Below are 26,361 nucleotides of genomic sequence, written 5' to 3' on the forward strand. Positions count from 1 at the left end.
ATGAGGGGGGAAACGAATCAGACTTTTGAGAGAGATTTCATCCTATTAGGAATATTGGATCCAGATCAGTACGGATTGCTACTCTTATCACTTATTCTCATCATTTTTATGGTGGCAATAATGGGAAACACAGTCTTGATTCTTCTTATCCACCTTGATGCCCGGCTCCACACTCCAATGTACATCCTTCTCCAGCATCTCTCCTTCACAGATATCTTGAACACCTCCAATGTTGTTCCCATGATGGCCTTTAACTACCTTTCTGGCAGAAAATCCATCACATTTGCAGCTTGTGGGTTCCAGATCTTTCTCTATATCATCTTCTTGGGTGTTGAGTGCCTTATTCTCACAGCCATGTCTTATGATCGCTATGTAGCCATCTGCCACCCTCTGCGTTACCCCATCCTCATGAACCATCGAATCAGTGTCATTTTGGCTAGTGTCTGCTGGCTGGGGGGAACTATCAACTCTATAATTCATACAACTTATGTGCTGCTTCTCCCATATTGTGGCACAAGGACCATTGACCACTTTTTCTGTGAAGTCCCAGCCTTGTGGAGACTCTCTTGTGTTGATACATCACAATATGAAGAAAGAGTGTATGTGAGTGCTGTATTCTTCTTCCTAATTCCCTTTTCCACCATCCTTATCTCATATGGTCAGATTCTCCGTATTGTGTTTCATATGAAATCTAAGGAAGCTCAGAAAAAAGCCTTCTCCACTTGTTCCTCCCACCTGGCTGTGGTTGCCATGTACTATGGTTCCTGTATTTTTACATACCTGACACCAAAGTCCTCTCATACTCCAGGCCAGGATAAGGTCTTAGCCATGTCATACACCATTCTTGCTCCCATGCTCAACCCTATCATCTACAGTCTCAGAAATAAAGATGTCTTATGTGCCCTGAAGAAGGTTTTGGGTAAAGCTCTTAGTCACAGAAATGAAAACCCTTAAAAATTAGACTGAATGCCAATGGATGACCTATTAGAAATGTGGAAAATATTCAAAGTAACATTCAAACTTTTTAGGTGTTGAATTAAATTACCTTTAAATGTATGAGAAAATCAAGTAAACTAACTCGCCTATAGATATCTCCAAGGAAAATCTAATTTTTTGTTGAATTTACTTCATTCTGATATAATTTATATAAAGAATGAGGTTATGATTCATGTTTCATTTCCTCCAATAGACAACAATCTCATTTGTAGAAGCTAACAACCTGATGTTAAGATAATTTTTAAAACATCTCTGATTCATGGCATAATACCTTTTCATCATGACTGCATCAATGATACTATCAAACTGCATCATTGGGAGTATCACTTAACAGTATAATACTATCAATGAAATCCACACTGACCAGTTATCTAGAATCCAGCTACTCCATGCTCAGCAGGGCTTATTCTCATATTCTCATGTTCACCCATACAAACATGCACACACACACACACACACACACACACACACACACACAGACACATTATTATTCTGCACTGAAAAAAAGAAAACAGCTTTCTCCTATTATGTATAAGTTATATATGATATATAGATAGATAACTTTTGATGGTTGGTTGCAGATGAACTTGGGATTTCCTTTTGAAATACTGAATACAATTAGCTAGGATTTTGGATTATTGATTGATATGCAAATTCTTTTTTCTACTTATAAACAATTTAACTCTGATATAACTTTTCATCCTAAGATTTTTAAATTTGTGTGTATGTGTGTATCTTGATGTTATTAATTTATTTTTCAACCTATCCAACTTCTGCTTCTCATTTTTCGTGTATTACCAGTGATATTCTTCTACTATCTTCTATTCTGTTATTTATCTCAAAAAACCTGAAGTTCTAAGGAGCCTGGAGTTTCTACCTTTGCAATATTCATTCTTTGTGATTAGAATGTGCTTTGTGCACAGTAGCCACTGTACTATTTGCTGGAGTCTTTCTGCCACTTATCTTTTCACTATTTCTATTCAATCTTAAATAGTTGCTATCACCTAATACTTTCACTAATGTGTACAATAAGTTGATTAAAACATGATGATTCCCCATCTCAACTGGCTCCATCCTCTAGTGGGGTATCCTGCTGTATCTGATGTATCAACACACTTTCATATTCCCCACAATAGCTCTTTTAAACTTTTTCATTCATCCTGTAGCTTACTTCCCCCACTTCCTAGCCCTCCCAACTGAAATATTTATCTCATGGTTTACAGAAATAAATAGATCAGAAGCTCTTTTTCTTTCTTTTTCCACATCTCACATCACTCCTATGCCTTGCCAATTACCTCTCCTCTTTCACTCCATCTCACATTCTTTTAAACATTCCCTTATAGCTTGTTTCCCTTCTGCTATCCTTAACCTATCCCTAATTTTAAAGATTTCCCTTTCTATTTATTCATTTCTTACTGCTAATAAACGTGCCCATGTCTCTCCCCAATTGAAAAGTAAAAGTAAAAACAAAAGCCCTGCATGATCTTTTCAGATTCCAAGACCTTTAGATTCAAGTAAAGTTGTTATAATACATAACTCTAATTAAAGTGATCAAAATAGGGGGTGGCTAGGTAGCATAGTAGATAGAGCACTGGCCTTGGAGTCAGGAGTACCTGGGTTCAAATCCTGCATCAGATACTTAATAATTACCTAGCCCTGTTGCCTTGGGCAAGCCACTTAACCCCATTGCCTTGAAAAAAATCTAAAAAAAATAAAATGATCATAATAGAGTCTTTGAAGATCAAAGTGAGAATAACTGAGAAAAGACCACTGAATTAATTTCCAAATGATGTGATCATTATTTTACAAGCCATTCTACAAAACATTGAGAAAAGGTGGACCAATGATTCCTTTTTATTAGATACTTCATGAGTAAGAGTAGAGAAATATAATTTTGCTGAATGAATTCAGAATTTTATGAACATTTAATTTCCTTGTCCAATGGAATATATTTCATTGAGATATAAGTATATTATATTGACATAATAGAGTCATTCAACAAAAAAAGGACATAAATTTGTTACATATCAGTTCTTGTCCTTCATCAATGAAGAAGACCAAAATGACATTACAATATTAGGGTCTTACTACTGCATGTCTGATTGACAGATCAAATCAATATGAACTTGGAATGCTTAACCATAGACTGGATATATTTAATGCACGTGAATACCTGGGGGAGATTCTCTAAACTTGTGCATCTTGTGTTTCCTTTGAAGAACTTCAACTCTTCTTAGCTCATAGAGGATAAACCTTCTCTAATGAGGGTGCAACAAGCTGAGCAGTCCTGAGGCACTATCTCCCATGTTGCTCAATCAATACCAAACTTTTTGAGAGATACCTAGAGAGTCCCCTTGTATCACTTTTTTCTAACCACCCTCATGTCCCATGTAAGTTCCCCATTGTAAGTGTGAATTTGATATTTATTGTAGTTGTTTTCTCTGTATCAAAGTTTGTTTGAATATTTGGCAGTTTAGTTTGAGAAGGGACATCAGTGTCTGGAAACTTCTCCTGTCTTCCTAAGACAAATAAAATAGAAATGATTCAGTTTCCAGACATGGTACTGGTACTATGTTCAGCTTTCACAGGTATACAACAGTGAGATCAGCACAATGACTCTGTAGTCTTTCAGTTTGGTAGTCAGTCTAATATCTCTTTGCTCCCACACAATCACTCAGTCTCTGGAAATGTGTGTGTCAGTCTCATTATTAGTGGGTAAATATTTGGAAAGTATATTGTCAAGGTAAACGAACTTCTCCACAGTGTTCAAAATATCTTCATTTATTGTAACCAATGATTCCACATATGGATAGTGTGGTGTTGACTGTTAGAGAACTCTATTTTCTTGTTGTTAACTGTTAGGTCAAAAAATTAGTGCTGTTGCACTAGCAACAAAGAATCAGTTCATAAAACATGGCATATGTGCTTCAGAGGCTGCACTGATTCCACAATCATGTGAAAAAAGAAAATAATGCACTAGTTCTCTTCATCTTGTAAATTTATTAAGATGAAGAATTTAATATCAGTTCAGTAACTACCTTTGCTGCCACATTTATACTCATTGAAATTATTTGACAATGTGCCTGAAAACTTCAGGTTAAAAAGCAAGTACACAGACTTGGTTCCCTCCATTGGCGACTGGTATATCACAGGAGCATCGTCCATTGTCTAGAAACCAACAAAGAATGTCATAGTGGAACTGACATACAATGTTAATGAACTCCTTTGAGCAACCAAATTTTGACATAATTTTCCATGAATTCCTTATAAATGATGGTATGAAAGGCATAAATCAGATTTACCTCTTTTCTGTTCTTTACATTTTTCCTGGAGTTATCAGGCAGCAAACAGCATATCGACTGTTTCTTGATCTGATTTGAAGCCACACTGGCTCTCAGTTAAGTGACCATCTTCCAAATGAAGGATTAGTCTTATGGAGGACTCTGGGGAGAATATTATCGGCAATGACTAAAAGAGAAACACTCCTTTTACTATTACAGGACAATATGTTCCCTTTACCTTGATAGAAATGGGCAAGAGAGGCACCTATCAACTTCTGGGGCATAAACATCTCATATTATACAATTTGCGAAATTTCAGTCAGCTTTTGGGTGAAGAATGGACCATCCACCTTATAAATCTCAACTGTGATAGAATCAGCACCAGATGCTTTGACACATCAAAGGAGTCTAATGGCTTTCAAAATTTCTTTTTCAGATGGAACTTCATTTAGGGATGATGGGTTGAGTTCAATTTGAGGGAAAGAATCAGGAGCCTCTGCATTGATTGATGATGGTCTGTTATGAATATTATGGAAGTGTTCATTTCCCCAGGATCATGTCCCTATCACTAATCAATGTGGCTCTATCAGTACTGAATGGTTGATTTGCACCATTTCTCTTTGACCCATAAATAACTTAGAGGGCATCATAAAACCACTTTAGATTGTTACTATTGCCATAAAACTGAATTTCATCTTACCTAGTCAAGAAGCATGTCTTTCGCTTTTCAATTGTACTCTTTGTTTGTAGGAATTAAATGTGACTTTCTGAGAAATAGATGAAGTATCCTGCTGGTAAACTGTGTGGTTCTCACTTTTCCTTTATGAGCTTCTGTACTTCCCCATCATTTTCAAAAAAGCAGTCATGATATTTGTAAGTGGTTGGATCCAGATGAATAATGCAGAAATGTATACCAAATCCCTGAAAGCTTTTCTGCACCACTGTTGCCAGCTATTTATTAGCTCAACTTTCCCTCCCATTTAACAGCAAACTGCTCAGAAAAGTACTCTAAACACCTGCAATTAATTCTTCTATTTGTCATTTTGACTTGAGACTGCCATTTTCTTTGACTATAAAGATATAATTTGAGTTTTTATCTGGAATCATTTCAATACTCTGCACCATACATTTCCATTGTCATTCTCACAATTTGGCAAAGAAAAATCCTTATAACCGAATTGTGAAATTTTATGATCATCTGTTCTGCATCTCTTCTATTCTCTACACAGATAAAAATATCAGAGACAATAGGTGGCTCAGGACATTGAGATTGGACTGAAGGCGGATGCCTGGGTATCTCAGCAGGCTTTTAAAAGAACTCATTGCACATCTCATGATGCGAGAAAGGAGCTAGAGAAATTGCCCTGAAACTGCATGAACCAATTCTGGTCTGTTTACTGGAGCAACAGAGAACCAACTCAGCAGGAAAAATTCAGAATATATAAGCAAAAGTTTTTGCAAAGATGATTGCAATCATCACTGCTCCATACAATGTATGTTCACATACATTTTCAAGGTCTCATAGAATTTTTGGAATTGATTGTGACACATGGCAAAACTCACATACTTGTATGAACATTTTATACTAGTCTTGTGGTAGAAGTTTCTGTGCCTGTACTTGTCTGATTAGTGACAATCCAATTCATTAAATCTTGACTCCAACAATACATACATATATATGTATACATATATATGCATATATATATTTGATGCTATATATATTGTATATTGTCTATATATGTATTATTCAAATATATATATATATGTATATATATATATATATATATATATATATATATATATATATATATGTATATATATATATAGGCATCTTCTTTAATGTTTGAATAACTCCACTTGCTGCAGTAACCTTCATAACTGTTGGAACAAAGTATTCTCATCCACCCATTCTCCCTTACAGGGCAATGGGGACCCTAATTGTCACATGCTTGGAATAGATATCCTTCTGACTCATATATGTGTTTGAGATCTGTTGGTTAATTTCAACTTAGTTTAGAATATCTGATAAGAAGGTTTTACCAAAATATTGTCACAAACACTCTGTAACTTCTTGGAGTCACAGATGGCAGTTAGGTGAAAAGTGGATACCAAAGAAGGATGAACAGCCTGAAAAGGGCTCAGCAAGACCTCAGAGCAAAGGTTCTAGGTCTTTATGAATATCCCATAAATATTGAATCTATCTAGATATATCATTTTTCAAAAATTCACATTTTTTAGTTTGGATTTATAAAAAGGAATTGTGTCTATTTATAAATTCAACTTCTGACATTAATGTTAGTAAATTATTAATATATTCAACTTAGTGGTCTCACTGTACATTTTTTTTTAGGTTTTTGCAAGGCAAATGGGGTTAAGTGGCTTGCCCAAGGCCACACGGCTAGGTAATTATTAAGTGTCTGAGAACAGATTTGAACCCAGGTATTCCTGACTCCAGGGCTGGTGCTTTATCCCCATGCTACCTAGCCAACCCTCACTTTACATTTCTTAAGAAATATTTTTTAGAAATGTCAGGATCGATCCAAGATTCCAGAGTGAATGGAGGACGTTCATGAACTCTTCTTGCACCTTCCTCCAAGTAGATTTTAAATAATAAATGAGATCAAACTCTAGAACAACAGAACACATGAAAAGACTCTGAAATTATTTTTCTGTTCAATACAACTTAGTAGATTGTCAAGACAGGTCTGTTTCACCAGGATGAGAGAAAAGCTCAATACAGTACTTGTCAGGCAAGTATAGAATGACCCCTAGGAATCCAGGAACTGATCTCTGAGAAACTGAACCAACAGCAACAGTGATGGTTTCCAGATCTCTTATCCAGAGACACCAAAGATAATTTAGAAGGTTGGCTGGAAAGATCTGTCTCACCAGGATGAGATAGGATCCCAATTCAAGACACCCAATGTCAGCCCAACCTAGATTCCAACAAAATAGGAGCAGTCTTTGGCAGTCACTAAATCAGCATTAGAAGCATCTGATTCCACAGTTCTCAGTCAGCAGTTGGTAAGGTGATCATACAACCAGTCAATGGGAGACCATAGGGGATCTTTTTGCTAGCACTAAAGCAGGACCCTGTTGCTTTGTCCATTCTCTGATACTGATCCCAATTCTGGGGTGATACTGCCAGGGAAAGGATGTATACTAGCACACCAGAGCTAGAAAAATGTGCGTAGTAAGGAGTCTATTCACTATTTCAGAGTAGAAAAGAGTTCTTGTGGTCATTCACAGAGCAGATCAGAGACCAGGAGAGTAGGAACAACCACTGTTTAGATCATATCCCCTTGGAAGTACTGAAAACTTAGAGGTCCCCAGGAGTATCTCTGACCATAGATGGTCAAAATTCTAAAACCTTGGGACAGTATGCTCTCCAGACTGGAAACTGAGTTTTATTTTATTAAAGGGTTAAGATGAAGTCATAGGCTATGAGAATGAATAATAAACAGAAAAAAAAATTGACCATATGAAATTACTATGGTGACAGGGAAGATCAAAACCAGAAGAAGATAACAAAATCAAAGTTCCTTAAGCCTTCAAGAAAAATATTAAATTGTTTCAGGCTATTGAAGATCTCAAAAATGAATAATGAAAATAAAGTAAAAGAGGCAAAGGAAAAATTGATATGAGAAAATGAGAGTGATACAAGAAAATCATAAAAAACAAGTCAACTGCTTGGTAAGGGAATATAATAAAATAGTGAAATAAATAGCACTTTGAAAAAGATACTAAACCGAATGGTAAAGGAAGCCTAAAAATCTAATAATTAGAAGAATGCCTTAAAAAAGCAGAATTGGCCAAATGGAAAAGGAAGCACAACAGCTCAGCAAAAAGAGAAAAATTCAATTCCTTAAAAAGTGAAATTAGCAAAATGGCAAAAGAGGATTGCAAATTCCATATAGATCATTTTTGAAGAAATGAAGGAGTCTTATAGCTGAATATGAGAATGTCATAGCAGAATATGCTGGGGTGGAAAAACATACATATTGCTAAGAATAAAAGTAACGACTACTTTCTAAAACATTCCTTCCAAACGTTGGGTGCTTCATTTTTATTTAATTCATAACAAGACTTTGTTTCAGAGAACTTACAGAATATTTTCATTGCAAAATGAATATTTATCACAAAATTATTTGAAACCTGTCATATGTTATTTTGATTTAGATGCAGTCCTTGACTCAGTGCCACATTTGTCCAAAGAACTTAGTTTTTATCCCAATTTACTGAAGGAAACAAAATAAGTAATATTGTTAAGATTTAAGATGGACCAGCCTTGATGTAGTTATTTTAAAAAAATTCTTGATGAGTATTTTTTCATATATAAATATTTTATTTTTTTCTACAATTACAAAGTTTTAACCAATACTTTTTGAAAGGTTTTGAACTTTACATTTTTCTCCCTCCCTCCCTCCCTTCCCCATCCCTCCACCTTGCAGAAAAAAAAATCTGCTATTGGCTCTATGTTTATAAGTATACAAAACAATAGATCCATATTAATCATGTTGTAATAGAAGAAACAAATCCAATTAGAAAAAAGAAAACATTAGTGAGAAAAAATAATGCAAGACATAAGACAATTTAAAAATTGAAGATATTAATTTCAATCTTAATTTAAACATCACAGTTTCTTCTTTGGCTATGTATAGTATTTTCCAACATGAGTCTCTTAAAATCAACTTTGATTATTGTACTGCTGAAATAGGAAAGTCCATCAGAGTTGATCATCACCCCATGTTGTTGCTAGTGTTTATAATGCTCTTCTGGTTCAACTAATTTCATTCCAATGATGAGTATTTTTTATGAAAAGTTGTGATCTAATTCATATTTCCTAGATCATAAGCAACAACATTGTTTTTCTGATATTTAATTCTAAAGTTTTAAGAGACTTTGATTTTATGTAGTATTCCCATCATATACCCATTATTTTTGTGATCTAGATTCTTAAAATTTGATTTGTGAATGCTTATATATAGTAATTTTATTATTAAAGATGATGAATTAAAAATCATTGTTAAACATGGGGGTGATGATCAAACTTCATGGACTTGATCATTACATTAGTGCGACAATTAGGCACAATTTTGGGATATCTGTGATGTAGAATACCATCTTCATCCAGAGAAAGAACTGTGGCTTTTAAACAAAAACTAAAGACTATTACCAGTAATTAAAAAGAACATTATTTTATTATGGAATTTTACTATCTTAAGCTCTAGTTTTTCCCTTAAGATTATGATTTTTTTTTTTCTCAGCACAGTCAAATTAGATCAATGTATACCATGGAAACAATCTAAAGACTAACACACCACCTTCTGTGGGGGGTGGGGAGAGGGAAGTGAGATAAGGGGGGGAATTGTAAAATTCAAAATAAATAAATAAATTTTGAAGAAATCATTGTTAAAAAGTGTGGCTCTCTGGGAGGAGCATATCATTAAGGGACATTCAGGCAATATGAAATATAAGGAATTAAAAAATAAGTTAACAAGAAATGTTTTAAAAATCCATGTTTACAAAAATATAAAAACTATTTACAAGGATTGTAAACTGTAAAGGGTTGCATGTCAATTAGAGAATGGTTGAATTAACCATGGTTCAGGTATGCAATGGAATACTCTGCTGTTACAAAAATTATGAATCAAAGCAGTGGTTTCAAAAAAACTCAAGAAAACGTAACATCAGCTACAGAAAAGAAAGCAGATAGAAGAAAACTATTATTACAGTAGCAACATTACAAAGACCAACAGCATTGGAACACTTGAAACTCTGATCAATCATGATCATTTGTGACTCCAGATAGTTGACATTGGCATAAGCTGCCACCACCTGTCATAAAGGTGATATGTTCAAGATGCAAAATATCATACTTTTGGGGCATTAAGCATATGAACATGCATTTTGTCTGACCATGTATATTGATTGCATTTATTTTCTATTCTTATAATTGGGGAGTTGCAAGAAAGAAGTTGATTTTAAAGTAAAATTTAAAAGATCTCAATTAAAATTTTTTTAAATGATTTGGTTTATGAAACTCCTTGTCAATATCTTAGTCTTGTCCAAATGATCAGGATTATATGCCAATAACTTCATTTTTTCTGTTTTTTCCTCTATTAGGTTTCACTCAAATACTCTATCTAATCATGTCATATCTTCTTATGACTATAGTTTCCAGATAAGCTTCCTTCTTTGGTTCCTCCAACTTTTTCAGTTAACACAAAGATCAGTCAAAAGTTATTAGAGTTCCCTTTTTTGTTGAAAGAACTCCAACATAAATCTGAAAACTTAAATTCTTTGTCAATATTATGACTCATCTTTGAATGGTTTGTAATCTCTGTCAAAGTCTTTCCCTAAGTCATTTTTTTTCCTTAGTAGACTGTGGCATGCTTTAATGAGAAAACTTCTTACATTTTTCCTCCCTCCTATTTTCCTCTCCCAAACTAATTTTTTTTCCCATTTGCAAGATTAGATTTCCTCATGTGAATATGTTTGCCCTTCATTTTCAAAGAAGGGAGGTGATATAATGACAAGCATGTTAATTGGGTTTGAATGAGGGTGTACTATGCTAAGTCCTCAGCCTCACTTTCTCCTCAAGAACCATCTAGATCCAGTGACCAAATATGAATCAGGATGACTGGAGACGGCCCTGGACGTGAGACAACCAGGTGAAATAACTTCCCCAAGATCACACAGGTACTAAGTTGCAAGTTTTGGAGGATGAATTTGAACTCCCATCCTCCTGAATCCAAAGTCTGTACTCTATCCACTACACCACACCATCTTTTACTTATAGGGTTCCTTTAAAGCAAAGTACCTCAAATATTTGATTGCATGATCCATTTGCACTTGAGCCTTGCCTTCCCAAAGCTTATTTGTCTATTTGTGGGGTTTAACTCTTGATATTTGCAATATCAGTAATTAAAACATCTTGATATCATTGCAAAAATAGTTTTAGCCTTCTGAACTAGCAGTAGGAGTCTGATGATAATGGTAATCTCCAGACTGTACTTCGACAACTGTTGCTTAGAAAAAGGTATACTCATTCCCATTCCATTTCATCTTGATTCAGGGGAAAGATGAAGAGAATTGTGAACTTAACAGATGGGTAGAGATGTAAATTGACTTGAAGTAGAGAATTATGATTGCAACAGAAACAATTGTAATTGTAAAAGCTGCTTCGGTAGAGACCCTCCCCAATCTTGAAGGTAAAATTTGTATCTTGGTCTCCTTAGGCTTTACCCTCTACCTAATTCTGGGTCCAGCATAGAGAAAAGGAGTTCAACTTTTACCCTGAAGAGAGAGGCAAGACATAAAAATCTGGCTTTGACCCTGACTCAGGGCCACAATTTGTCTGATATGACCCAGTCAAGCCTAATTAGCTGTCCTTCTCTCTCTCTCTCTCTCTCTCTCTCTCTCTCTCTCTCTCTCTCTCTCTCTCTCTCTCTCTCTCTCTCTCTCTCTCTCTCTCTCTTTCTCTCTCTCTCTCCATAGCCCGTCCTATGTCTTTTAACATTTATAATAAATATTTCCATTCATGCTTTCCAGAGTCTCAATAAATGATTCCTTGGAGGCAGAACTGAACCCAAGGTAGCCAGTGACTACAATCTCATTCATTCCATTGCACTACACACACACACACACACACACACACACACACACACACACACACACCGCACTAATTTCAGCAATTATGCTTTCTGTTATGACCTCTAGTTAATGGCCTGAATTTATGAATCCTCCCCAACCTTGTTCCCAAAGGAACTCTTGCATTCTTGTGAGAGGACTAGACTCAGGTATTTGTATCTTGTCCTACGGCCAGGGTGTGGGCAGCAAGACTTCTCCAACTCTGATTATCCGGGGAGAGCCTCTGGCATTTCTATCTCTGACTGCCTAACCCTGACTGCCTAGGCTCTCATTGCCAGAGGACAGCCCAGATCCAACCCCAGGTCTAGGGAGTGGATTATTGACACCCCCTACACAGGCAATCCAAAGAAATATTCTGCCTTTTCTTACTGGTTGTTCCATGGAGAACCCCGCTAGAGTTTCCAATTCCAGTAAGAAAGGACACTAGGGTTTTCAGGAATGAAGGTATACAAACCAGTACCTCCCACAACATAAGAACCTAGGGAAAGCTAACATAACAAAACAAAACAAAAAGTCAGCTCAAAGTAGACTCAATTGAGTGTTATCTTGGGGATAAGGATACTAGCTTAGAAAAGGAATTCAGAAGGGTCACTATATGTAAAGCCTCAGAGGATATTATGAATTGGTCTCCTGGCCATCAAATGGGGATGACTGAACAAACATTGGCTTATGTATGTGATAGAACACTATTGTTCTGTAAGGAAAAATAAAGGTTGGGATATCAGAAAAATTTGGAAAAGTTTGCTTGAATTGATGCTGAAGGATGTCAGCAAAAACAGAATTAAATTATAGACATCAACAGTAACATGGGATGATGATGAACTATGATGGATTTGGTCTTTTTTCTTTTTTAGCCAAAGTATTGTGCGAGATCTATTTCTCTGGGTCTAGCTTATTTTTTCTAATTTTTTTTATTTATTTATTCTTATTTTGTACAAATAATGTTTTTATGTATGTTACTACAATATCCTTGTTTAAGAGTAAACATAATAACCCTCCCCAAGAAAATACAGACCCGCATGAGCGATAAAGTAAAGGGGAGAGAAAAAATTAAAATAATAATAATAATAGTAATAATAATAATAATAATAATAATAATAATAGTAGTAGTATGCGTTGCCAGGGGCGCAATGGACAGAGCACCGGCCCTGGAGCCAGGAGCACCTGAGCCTAAATCCAGCCACAGACACCCAACAATCACCCAGCTAGGTGACTCCATGTAAGCCATCCCAACCCCATTGCCGTACAAAAACCAAAAAAATAAGGCCCAAAATAAAATAAAATAGTAGTAATAATAATAGTAGGGGCAGCTCGGTGGCAGACAGAGCACTGGCCCTTGAGCCAGGAGCACCCAGGTCCAAATCTGGCCTCAGAGACCCAACAATCACCCAGCTGTGCAGCCCCAGGCAGGCCACCCAGTCCCATTTCCCCTGTAACACCCCACAGAAAACAATAATAATAAAAATGTGATTCAGTCTGTATTACAACACAACCAGCTCTGTCGCGGGTGGATCATATTCTTTAGGATAAGTCCATCACAAAAGTTACTTCCATATTTCTTCACTGTTGCCATTGCTGATTATAACATATAGTTCATACTTCTCTACTACCATGAACTATATTTTCTCTCTCCTTTTACTCTGTCTCTCCTATAGAGTAGTTGAGTGGTACAGCAGAAAGATCCCCAGCCCTGGGGCCAAGAGGCCCTGAACCCACATATCACCTCTTACCCAGCATCCACTGGCCCTATGGTGCTGGACAGGCCATCCAATCCCAGCCCCTAGCAATTAAAAAAGAAAATATGTCATATCTGACCACTCTCTCCCCATGGTCCCTCCTCTCCTCCATCACTCATATACACCCCCTTCCTCCTGTCCCCATTCTCTCCTTACTATAGAAGTCTATACCCCATTGAATATATATGCTGTTTTCTCTCCTAGCCATCTCTGATGAGAGCAAAGATTCCCTCATTCCCCTCGCCTTCCCCCCTTCCATATCATTGCAATAGCTTATTGTAATAAAGAAAAATCTTATCATATGCATTATCTTAGCTTAGTCCTCCTCTCCTTTTTCTTTCTCCCATTACATTTCCCTTTTATCTATTGACTCCATTTTTATACCACAATATATCTTCAAATTCAGTTTTTTCCTTTGCTTCATCTATAAAAGTTCCTTCTACTGCTCTCTTAAATGAGAAGGTTCATATGAGTATTATCAGTGTAATTTTTCTATACAGGAATATATTTAGTTCATCATCATTACATCCTTCATATTTTCCTCTTCTCCTCAACTCTCTATGCTTTGCCTGAGTCCTGTATTTGAAGATCAAACCTTCTGTTCGGATCTGGCCATTCCAACAGGAACATTTGAAATTCCCCTGGTTCATTGAAAGTCCATCATTTTCCCTGGAAGAGGATGTTCAGTTTTGCTGGGTGGTTGATTCTCAGTTGCATTCTAAGGTCTTTTGCATTCTGGAATATTATATTCCAAGCCCTATGAGCTTTTAATATAGTTGCTGCTAAGTCCTGTGTGATCCTGACTGCAGCTCTACGATATTTGTGTTGTGTCCTTCTGGCTGCTTGTAATATTTTCTCTTTGACTTGGGAATTCTGGAACTTGGCTATAATATTCCTGGGGGTTGTTTCTTTTTTGGATCTCTTTCTCAGGGAGATCAGTGGATTCTCTCCATTTCTATTTTGCCCTCTGCTTCTAGGATTAAGGGCAATTTTCTTGTAATAATTCTTTTAAAATGATGTCAAGGCTCTCTTCCTGGTCATGACTTTCAACTATTCTAATAATTTTTAAATTATCTTTCCTAAATCTGTTTTCCATCTCAGTTGTTTTTTCAATGAGATGTTTCACATTTTCTTCTAATTTTTCATTCTTTTGGTTTTGAAGTATTGAGTCCTGATTTCTTGTAAAATCAGCAATCTCCCTGAGTTCTATTCTTTATCTGAAGGAATTGCTTTTCTCAGAGAGCTTTTTATCTCCTTTTCCATCTGACTAAGCTGCTGACTTCATTTTCATGTTTTGCCTGCATCTCTCTCATTACTTTTCCCAATTTTTCCTCCATCTCCCTCGCTTGATTTTCAAAGTCTTTTTTGAGCTCTGTCATGGTCTGAGCCCAATTTCTGTTTTTCTTGGAGTCTTTAGATGTAGGAACTTGTACCTCCTCATCTTCAGACTGAGTATTGTGGTTCTTCTTGGGATCACAGGCAAAGTATTCCTCAATGGTGTTCCTCTTTTTTCTCTCCTTACTCATTTTCCCAGCCTGAGCCTGGTTTTGGGGTGCTTCCTGAGCTTTTGGGATATAGCCACAAGGATCTCAGCATTTGAGGCTTTATCCTCCCTCCTGGTCGGTCTGTCAATGACCATAAACGCCCCACCTATGCCATGGGGCTGAGGTGGGGGGGTGCTGCTGTTCTATGCGGTGGCCTAGACTATGATCAGGATTTGATTGTGGTCAGAACCCCAGAGTCTTGTTCTGGGACAGAGGACAGAGCTCTGCAGTCTCTCTCTTCACTCCCTTCCCTCGGCTCAATGGGCTTATGCTTACTGGCTCTGCCTGCTTATGTTTCCTGGATCTGGGCTGCCTTGGCCACACTGCTCACTGTGTGACCAGAGGGCTGGGCTTCATGTGTTCACTCTGGCAGAGGTCCATCCATCCATCCACTGTTCCCCTAAGTTGTGCCTGATACTCCCTGGGGTGTAAGTCAGGAAACTGCCCCTGCTGCTGGGAGCCATGGCTCCCAGCAGCCCTGGGATTGCCTCTGGGAGGCTGAAGTTCCTTTGCTCTATTGGGCCACCCCTCTGGTGAGTCAACCCTCCAACCCTGTGGAGCTGAGCCTTTCCGCTCTTTTCCAGGTTACCTTGGGTTGGACAATTGCCTAACTGGATCCCTCTGTGGGTTCTGTCTCTCAAAAATGTAGTTAGAGTCCTTAGTTTATAAGTTTTGCTCCAGAGCAAATGAGAGAAGGTCCTCTCATGTCACCATGCTGGCTCCACCCCCGGATTTGATCATTTCATCAACACCATAGTCAATGACAATTTTAAGGAACTTGTAATGGAAAATGCCATCCCTATCTAGTGAAGGAACTGTGGAGCCTAAAGGAAGACCAATGCTTATTATCTTCAATTTTAAAACTTGTCTCATGTACCATGTCATTTTTTTCTCTCTACTGGTATCTTTCTTCCTTTTGAATCTGATTCTTCTCTCACAACATGCTTAATATCTAACTCTGTTTCACATATATGCAAATGTAAAGCACATATTAGATTGCTTTCTGTCAAGGGGAGAGGGGAGGAAAGGTAGGGAGGGAGAAAATTTGTAAATCTCAAAACCTTCCAAAAATTTTTGGTAAAAAGTAGCATTGGAAATTAGAAAAACCCATAAATTATTCATTTAAACAAAAAAATTATTTAGCCACAACAAGAGGCAGGTATTCACTGAGGATGAGGTCACTTTGAGGTCATTTAACTGAGGAAAATTCCCTGGAGTGAAGGACTCCTCATGATTCACCAAATAATTATCAGAGTAACTGAAGACCTCCGACATGCTTTGTACTCAGACAAACTGACACACAGTAGTAGCCAAATTTTAGCTTCCTGAATCAATTAAGAACAGGATATTTGATATCTTTTAAGGTGAAATCATCCTAATCTGCAGAGGGGAGGGAGGAATACAGTACCCCAATCACAATTAGCTATTGCTTCACAGTAAGTTATGAGATATCACTGTAGCTACCTTTTTCTTTTATATGGATTCCCTGGAGTGCCCAACATTTTCAATATACAAAGAAAGACTTCCTTCATTTTCTTGAAGTTTAGTAATCTTTTAATTCCCCTGGGAAGAGTCCAGAGGAATAAGAACATCTTTGCCAGGACTGGGTAAATGGTTATCATTTATTTCCAGGAATCTATCCTTTAATATTTAATACACAGTCAAAAAATCAAAATCATGGTCAAATCAGCTGGATATTGGTCTTTCTTTAGATATAAATACAATTTATTTCTTTAGTTAAAGGAAATTTGAATTGAAAATCAGAATAGGTAGTTCCAATCTCTACCTATTACAAGTCAATGTTTGCCCTTGCTCTTGTCAATTACATTCTCTGGCTCTGATTTACATCATTCATACATTTATGAAAATAGATTAAATTAGTGCTTTTATCATCTGCTGCTATCAAGTGTTCTATGTGTGTTTTTATTTCCACAAACTTTGATGATAGTGGAATGAAATGTTCCCAGCTCCTCTATTCATTAATAAAGTCATTAACCATCACTATCTGTTGGTCCCTAGCTCTACTTACCTTTGTAATGTCATATGAAAACTGGTACTACTGGCAGTTAGAATAAGAATGAATCTGGTCTTCCAGCCCAAATTTTCATTTAACTCCTGCCAATACAGGGCTATTTCCCTCAGGATCATAGATAATGGTGAGGCTTTCCTATCATATGCATAGGACAGCACTCCCATGATTCAATGATGTGCATCTTGATGAAGGATTTGGATCCATACTCATTTACTTGTGATAAGAGATCTTTCAAGACTGATCTATATAATGGAGCTCCCTGAATCCCTTTGAAGGTTGAGCTCAGGGAGCAAACAAAAAATAAATATGCTACCTAACTTGGTCAGAAGTAGATAGATTCCAGGGATATGAGCCCTTTACCTTCCCTCCTCTTGCCTGGTATACTCCTGTTCCTTCTATACTTTTGTTGGGTCCTTCAGAAATGTTGAAAAGCCTGACCATTATGCCTTTGACTTAGTCTTCCTTTCTTTACCTTTATAAATGAGTGGAAGCTAAGAGTGCACTCTTTCTCTTTCCTCTTATCCTCTTAGCTAAGAAAGAAACAAGAATCCTGTAACTGTTTTCTAAATTGGACTTCTTTGGGCAAAGGGTGGAGTAAGTAAGAAAGCCAATGGCCTGGGAGAATATTGGGCATTCAGGAAAGTTATGTTTCCTGCCCAGAGTGTAAGTATTTGGACCTAGAACTTAACCAAGAAATAATGGCTTGTCTTTCCAACCTTTACTTGCTTTCTTTGCCTGTTTTTATCTAGCTCTGATTGTGTGTCAATGTATACCTCTTTCTTTGTGATTGTCTCTCTGTCTCTGTTTTTCTATCTCTCTTTGTCTTAAGTTCTCTCTCTTGAAGCACTATATGCTTTCCCAGGGTTAGGATATGCATGACTGTTTTTCAGTACAGGGAGAAAGCCCTTCCTCTGAGTGCCCCTTACTGTCCCAAAAGACTAGAATTACTTGAAATGGACAATTGGAGGTCATGTATAATTTTATGTGAAGGACAACGTAAGTGCATGGTGTTGTAGGCAGTGCCATGTGCAGCACCAGAAATTCAAACCCTCAAACAAGTTTGGGGTGCAAATTAAGCTCCAAATTAAATGATGGAGATAAGTTTATGTGTGTAGATTTCTTTGCTTGAATCTGCTCTCCCAAGAATATTTGGAGTATTAGAATATATTAAATAAGGGGATGACTGGACAAATTTGTCCCTATTTTCCCTTATTGAAATATAGTAGTTGAAGAAGTGGATATAGAAGGGAGAAAAGTTGGAACAGTCACTGTATATCAAGGCATAGCATCTTAAAGTGCACCTGAAGTGAAGCCAGGGGAGCCTTCATCATCTTCTGAGATTTCCTATCATAAGTACTGATCTTAGGAATTCCCTCCATCTCATCAGACCACCTAATCCTTATCTGATGTATCAAAATATTACACTATCTTTGAAGTCCTTTCCAACCCTAGAATGAAAGCAAAAAAGTTGCTCCTTGAATTCAGGAGAATAGCTTCTGAATGTCTTGAGTCCAGGGACCAGTTATGGTTACTACAAGTTAGTAAAACATGAGATTTAAATTGCTTGTTCCTTACAGAGACTCTTATTTACATGAGACAAAGGTCAAGATGAGATGAAGAGTAAGACACATGTCAGAAAGGGATATTTTCCTGGGAGCTGATAAGGAGATTGCAGTGTGCCTTCTGCATGTTTTTTTGGTGAAAGGACAGGGATTATGTTGATAGGAGACTTCATGAGGGGCTTGTGGAAGTTAGCTAACATCTGGATTGACTAATATTCCTTTTTGTTTTATTTAAGGCAATGGGGTTAAGTGACTTGACCAAGGTCACACAGCTAGGCAATTATTAAATGTATGATGCCAGATTTGAACTCAGGTACTCCTGACTCCAGGGCCAGTGCTCAATCCACTGCACCAACTAGCTGCCTCCTTGACTAATATTCTTAAACATTTATCCTGAGCTCATATATCTTCTCATCTTCTGTGTAAAAAATAAAAAAAAAACCACAAAAGACAGTATTTGATGGGTCAATTCAAATGTGGGCTTCATGAAGAACATTGACTTGATTAAGCTCTTCTCTTCCTTCAGTGGGGATTTTCAATCAATTTGTCAGGCTTCCTTTTCCTAAATAAGCAGGGTATAAGTTGTTGTTGTATCATTTCAGTCACTTCTGACACTTTGGGACCTTATCTGTGGTTTTCTTGGCAAAGATACTTGAATGGTACATTTTCTACTCCAGTTAAGATCACATATAAAGAAACAGTGGCAAACAAGATGAAGTGACTTGTCCAATGTCACAATCTGATGTTTGAGATTAGATTTCAACTCAGTTCATGAGTCTTCCTGGTTCCAGGACCAGTGTTCTAAGCACTACGAGTACTGAGTTTGTTCAAGGAAGACCAATCCCTATGCTGTAAGGACTGCAAAGAACTTTTCAGGACTACTTTACACCTTTGAGGTCCAGGTGTGCCATCTAACCAAGAAGCTGTAGTTTATACAGCGGCTGCATCCTTCTAAATCCTTTTTGGCAGGTGGGCTAAACTAGGTTAAGTGAAATTAAGGCAGTGTCAGACTCATTATTGAGCTGTTGGGGATATCCACCCAAAGCATGTAATGTCTTCCACTAGTGAAATGTTTAGTGGAGAACTCTTTGTTCCATTGGAGAAGAAAGCAGGTGAAATAGTAATTAAATATTTATACTTATCTAGCACACGAAATTTTTCTTTGTTATAACTCAAATATCCCTTTTTAACCCTTTAAACTATTTTCAATCCAGCAATAAAATATTTTCAAGTTATTCTATCAGTTTCTGTAGAATGAGATCTTTATTTTAAAATTAAAAAATGAAATATATTTGCTTCATATAATTTGTATTCAAATTCTATGTCCACAATATACCTTTCAGATCAACAGAATTTTTTATATAAAATAATCCTTATGTTATAACCTTTAAAATACCCAGTTGTTCCTCAATATCTCTATTTAAAAAAAATCAATAAGGAATACAAGTTAGACTGTACTATTTTTTAAAATTTAAAGTGAAGCAGATTAAAAGAATGTAGGAGAGAAAGGCTCCAGTGTGAAAAGAGATAAAGACAGAGAGGAGGGAGAGCTGGAGATCTGGAAACCTGCACAGCCAGATTATTAGAATAAAGTTTTATAATTGAAAGGGCCAGTTTTAAAAACAAGACTATCCACATAAATTATTAACTTTCCTATGTAAAAGCAAAAATGATATTGTTTATGGGGATGAACAGCAATGGAAAAATTGGTATTGTATAGATCAACCCCAGTGAAAAATGTGGCAGAATAATGAGAGATAACAGACTATGCAGATTGGGCAATACAGGAGATTGAGTAAGGACAATAGCTAAAAGTTCTTCTGTCCAAGAACAGAAAGAGAAGTTTTAAAAACTCATCAAGGCTGAAGGGAAAGAGTTTTTAGTTCCTTGTTGCTCTTCAAAATTTTACACTGTTTCTTCTTGTGACCTGGTTGCTTCATTTGGAGATAAATCCCTGCTATTTGATTCTCAGACTGCCACCTCATGACAGGTGGACTTTACACAGAAGCTGTTAAATGTTAAAACTGCATAGTATGCATCTTGTCTTTCTTTGTCTTTGCTTCCCTTTTCTCCTGGAGGTCGTCCTCTAACTGTTCAATAGGGTCCATTCTTGCTGAGCAATTAGTTCATTTATGTACTGGGGGTGCTTAGTTTTGTTGTGTCATATGTATTCCAGGCTAAGAGCTATGAAGGGTTAACACAGAAATAGTTATGTGCTTTAACCAGCAAGATGTACTTCAGAGCTTAGATAAGGGAGTAGCTGCATGTCTGAGCTAAGGAGGTATATTCCCAGGCTCAGATAGATACCGCATTCTGAGATAATTACCTTCTGTACTTTGTTTATCAAATCACTGTTTGGTTCTCAAAACAATCACCTAAGATATACACAAGGTATGCATGTGAAAAAAAATGCTTGCTAAAACGCTTATGTAATTGATTACATAAATGTAGAGTATAAGAGTATGTATCCTGTGATCAATAAATGCACCAGCTTATGCATCATATTGATGTCGGCCTGAGTTCCCTCCTCCAGACTGAACATAGTTTGACATTCGAGGTAGGGAATTTTAATATTTTGTGACAAAGAAGTTGAAAATTTTTAACAAAATAGGAGAGAAATTGAATCTGTCCTCCTCTTTCCTGATCATATTTGAAAAAAAAAGATTTACATCAAAAGCCTCTGACAAACAAGCAAAAAATTGAAATACTGCTTTATCTCATTTTTGAATAAGTTTTGTTCTTTTGAAAAATTCACTGGTTGTGGAAAAAACAAGTGGGATAGACAGCATTAAAGTATCTCCCCAAACTTTTGCATCCCTATAATATTTTGCTGAGTTGTATATAAGCTACCCAATCTGTCTTCTGAAATTCCAAAAATGTAGCCTTCACTTTGGCCTTTCTGAATCCGTTCTTTGCCTCTTCCTTTCCAGCTAAAGATGTGGCTAACTGACAAATGTCTGGAATCCTGGGATGATAGTATTGGAGAGTAACAATTTTATCTTTTTTGGGTGTCAAGAAAATCTTTATTTCAAAGCCTGTAATTCACCTCTGTTCCATGGATTAAATTTATACTATGGAACAGTGTAAAGCTTAATATTTGATGTAATCCATCCCCCTCCTATTGTAGGAGGGTCTGAAGCCATGATTTCTTTAGCCATTCAAGGATTGTTTAGCTACTAAATGATTAAAGGATTAGTTTAACATCAAACCAATAAATTCTGTGAGGGTCAGGATTTGATCTCTTATCTGGAACTGGGGGAATATAATTAGAAAAAGAATGTCCTGGGGCAAGTGAAGGAGAAGATATAGCAAAGATATGGAAGAAGACGGAATAGTTGAAGAAGACGAAAGGAGACTGGGATAAACTAAGAACAGGGGGAAGAGATGGAATAAGGTGAAGATGAGATTGAAGGGTAGAATAGGGAGGAAATGTAGAATAAGGAGGACCTGAAATAGGAGTAAGATGAGTAAATAGATTGACAGAAGAAAAAGTAGAAGTATGAGAATGTGATGAGACAGGAATACAAGAAGAAGAAATATCAAGACAAAGAGAATAGGTAGTGGAGGGATTTATACTGAGCGAATGAGAAGGAAATGTAGCAGAAGGGGAAAGAAAAGAAATTGGAGAACAAAGAGAAAAAGAAATGCTACTGAGATAAGAATGAGGGGAAATGGAAGAAAAAAATAGGATTAAAACAAGGAGGAGAGGGAAAAGAATGAGGATGAAGAACATTAGAAGAAGGGAGAGAGAAAAATGAAGAATGAGAGAGAAAAGGTGAAGAAAAAGGAGAAGTGAATGATTGGTGAAGGTGACTTTTAGTGAAAGAAGGATAAAGAAAGACATTTTTCCTTAAAGATAGGCAGGGTAGGATAGAGCAGAGTAGATAACAATGGGGTTTTAGTTGTATTTAGATTGTGACTTAGGTTTGCAGATGAGTTAGATTTCCCAAAACTAGAGTCTTTGGGAGGTAAAGAGGGCAATAAATAAGGAGGAAGGAAAGAAACTGAAAAAAGCAAGACATGTTGCAGTGTTTGGAGAAGGGAGAAAAATAAATATGGAAGGCTCCATAGTTCACTAAGGGAAAGGGTTGTTGAGGAAGAAGAAAAAAGTGGAGCTAATGCTATGAGTCTTAAGTGACAAAATTTCAGTTTTGTGTTCTTCTTGTAGCATCTCATTAAACCTGTGATAGAAACATTCCCATTCCTTAATAGAAGTCTTATTAGTTTTTGAAATTAATTTTGTTTTAAGGTAATTCAATTGAATAATTTCAAAAGATTCCAATTTAGGATCATCCTTTGTTAGCTTACAGCAACACCAACAAATTCATGGTCTTGAGATTCATAATGCTTAGTCATATAGAAATCAGGTATCCTTTGTTTTGGATCTCTAATACTAGATTTAGATTGTCCCATGATCAGATGCAACAAGCAATTAAACAGCAATTATACACCTAAGCAAACACCAACAGACAAAGATATTAAACCCAAAACATCTACTAAAATCACCTGAAATATGACAGAGATACCAAATAAATGTCTTCTATCATACTAAAAAAGTGCCAGAGACTGAATCACTAGAAGTCCTCACCAAAGAAATGCCTCAGTTAGCTCTAGGAATAAGTCCTTAACTTTCACCCAGTCAATTAAAACCAAAACAATTCTCACTGACCTGTAAAAACTCCCAAAACCAAAAGGTAATCTCTCAGACAAACTTCAATTTCAAAGTAAAAAACTCAATAAAAAAAAAACGAACAGAGGAGTTAAGTTTGAAAAATATAGAGACCTCACCTTCAGACAAGAGCACTGTATCAGATTCAAAATCTGTCTCAGTTTTCTAGGAATCCTTTCTTGTGGTATTAGTAGGAGGAAAATGCTGTTTTCCTTTCAAAACATGTGTCTAGATCCAACCAACAGCACAAAAAAAAACTGTTACCATAAAACTATAAGAACCTCAAAAACATACATTTAAATGCAACACAGTAGAAATACAAAGATTATATATGATGTTTTATTCTCTGGGATTTACCAAACAAAACCTATGGGAAATGGAAACTATCCCATGATGATCACAAAGAAACTGAGCAAAAATTCATGCTTTATAACATTTGGCAAATGGAAAAAATAATTAACCTGCTTAGTGTCCTGTACATAGCAATTTGTACAATATTTCGAACTGAAACTGATGTACAAAGATGATGCATCTTCCTAAATTCTCTTGTCTCTTCCAGGACAGTCTCCATCCATCTTAATCATTGTTCTCTTGAATTTCTAATTAATTTAAGGAGTTTAATTCCTTAAATAGTGAGACAGTTACCTAACATAAACATAGTATTCTCTAAAAGGAATTAATATTCCATTGCAATTTAGTTATGAGGAATTATTATTGCTTTTATATAAGGAAATGTGAAACCTATGCTGGAGAGACTACAAAAAGAAATTTGTTTCAATTTTTCTTGGGGGGGAGAGAAAATAAATACTTAACTAAAATAATAATTGACCGAAGATATACTTCACATGAAAGACTTGCAAGCAAATATTTGTTGGGAGCCAGGGTCTCTAAGCTGTTTGACACAGTCGCGGCAAGAAGACTCAGGGCAGTCACACTGCCTGATGGAACAACATTTTCTTCTTCAATATATATAGGGATTTGATACCTACCAATGGTTATAGGTTTATTATTGATTGCAAAACTTACTCATCCTAATAGTGGAATGACTATAAAGGAAGGATTTCAGAGAAATTCCTTGAATAAAACAGACTGTGAACTCTGTCCAAATTTAACAGGACTGCCTCTCCTTGAGACATACAAAGGACTTCAGCATTATGAAATCTTTGGAAGACACAGCACTGGGAGTTCTAGGGAGATGGCAGAATATATACAGGGAAACCAAATACAAGATAGGTCAGATAGAATTCCAGGGAAATTAACAGTCCCCCCCCTTATCATACACAGGAATATATGATAAAGATGGTGAGAGAATAGTTAGTATAGGTAAACAATATGTGAACTCTAACAGCCTTAGTTTATTGGCAAAGAATAAAAAGTCATAGAAACCATAGCATCTACCAACAAGGGCTGAAAGGAAAAATTAGTTATTGAAGGAGTCAACGGACAGGTGGACAAACATAACTACCCTCACTATAGGTTGTCAAGGGAGCATATCGAAAACATTACATGTGCGGTACAAAAACATAAAAGCACTTCATTAAACAAATTATATCAAAGATTATTATCAGGAAAGTTCTGTTTAATCAATAACTTTCCTATGCAGCAACAAACTATGCAACAGGCAGGTTGAGGTCATCACGGTCTGAGCAGGGACAAGAAAATTAACTACATGATTGATAATCACACTTGTAACCACTACATGATCAAACTTGTAACCATATGCACTATGTGATTAATGATGAAAATTGTACACTCTTGTAATCCAGGAAATGATTTTAGTTTGCTTGTTTCATGTGATTCTAAGAATATAAAAATAAATCCAAGCAGCTGACAGTCAGTCAACCTGCTCCTGCCTTTACCCACTTTTTGACTCAACTCATTTTGCCGACTCTATCCCTCCTGTCAGGTTCCAAGGACCCGGCGGAAGCTGGATACCCGCAGACTGGTGCCACGAACAGTGACTTGACAGGTAATATGCTGCCTCCCTTTTTTTATTTTCTTAGCGGGATAGATAGGTTTCTGCTCGGGGAATCTGCAGGCCCCAGGATGAGAGTTATATCAGGCAAGAAAGGGCAGGAATCTTAAGTCCATCATGGGTAATAATAAAAGTAGGCAGAGTGCTTTTTATTGAAATTCTGACTCATTTATTAAATAAAAGAGGAATCAAGGTTTCTAAGGTCCAAGTCACTCTATTCATCTCATTTGTTCATAATTGCTGTCCTTGGTTTCCTGAAAGCGGGTCTATAGTTCTTGATATTTGGCAAAAAGTAGGAGAAGATATCAGAAACTATTATCTAGAACAAGGACCAGAGAAAGTTCCTACAGATGTGTTCAGTTTATGGAGCCTGGGCAAGGACACTCTCGATCCTGACCATGAAATTACAAAAGTAAATACGAAGTTATCATCTGCAGTTTGTGCTGCAACTGAGGAAACTCCTTCATTAATAAAATCTAGAAATAACTTAAGGGCATCTCTTAGAGATGAGCCTGAGGAAGATCCTCCTCCTGATCAATTAACTCCCGAGGAAGAGGAGGATCTGGAAGAAGCAGCTAGATATAATAATGATTGGGGTGCATTTACTGTACAAAAGAAAAAAGAAGGAAAGAAAAGCAAGAAAATAGTGACCCCACCTCCATTATCAGGTGTGGGATTTTATGGGGCTATTAAAGAAGCTCTAAAAAATTTGGGGTGTTATCCTGTCATTTTTGATGAAGGAGAATTTGAGGATGATGAGGCCCCCCAATGGGAACCGTTCCCATATAAATTATTAAAAGAAATAAAACAAGCCTGTGCCTCTTATGGCCCATCCTCCCCTTTTACTTTAACATTAGTAGAGGCTTTGGGAGGACGATGGATGACCCCACAAATATTAATAAAACACGAATAA

The 26,361-nt window shown here is 36.6% G+C and overlaps 1 protein-coding gene across 1 annotated transcript; it reads left to right on the plus strand.

Annotated features, from left to right (window-relative positions):
- LOC141504150 (olfactory receptor 2AJ1-like) lies at positions 1 to 26,361 on the plus strand. The gene is made up of 3 exons (XM_074208973.1): positions 1 to 919; positions 25,380 to 25,442; positions 25,745 to 26,361. The coding sequence occupies exons 1-3, from the start codon at positions 1 to 3 to the stop codon at positions 26,359 to 26,361; spliced, it is 1,599 nt and encodes a 532-aa protein (XP_074065074.1).

The sequence above is a fragment of the Macrotis lagotis genome, unplaced genomic scaffold (genome assembly GCF_037893015.1).
Source record: "Macrotis lagotis isolate mMagLag1 unplaced genomic scaffold, bilby.v1.9.chrom.fasta BILBYCTG396, whole genome shotgun sequence".
NCBI lineage: Eukaryota > Metazoa > Chordata > Mammalia > Peramelemorphia > Peramelidae > Macrotis > Macrotis lagotis.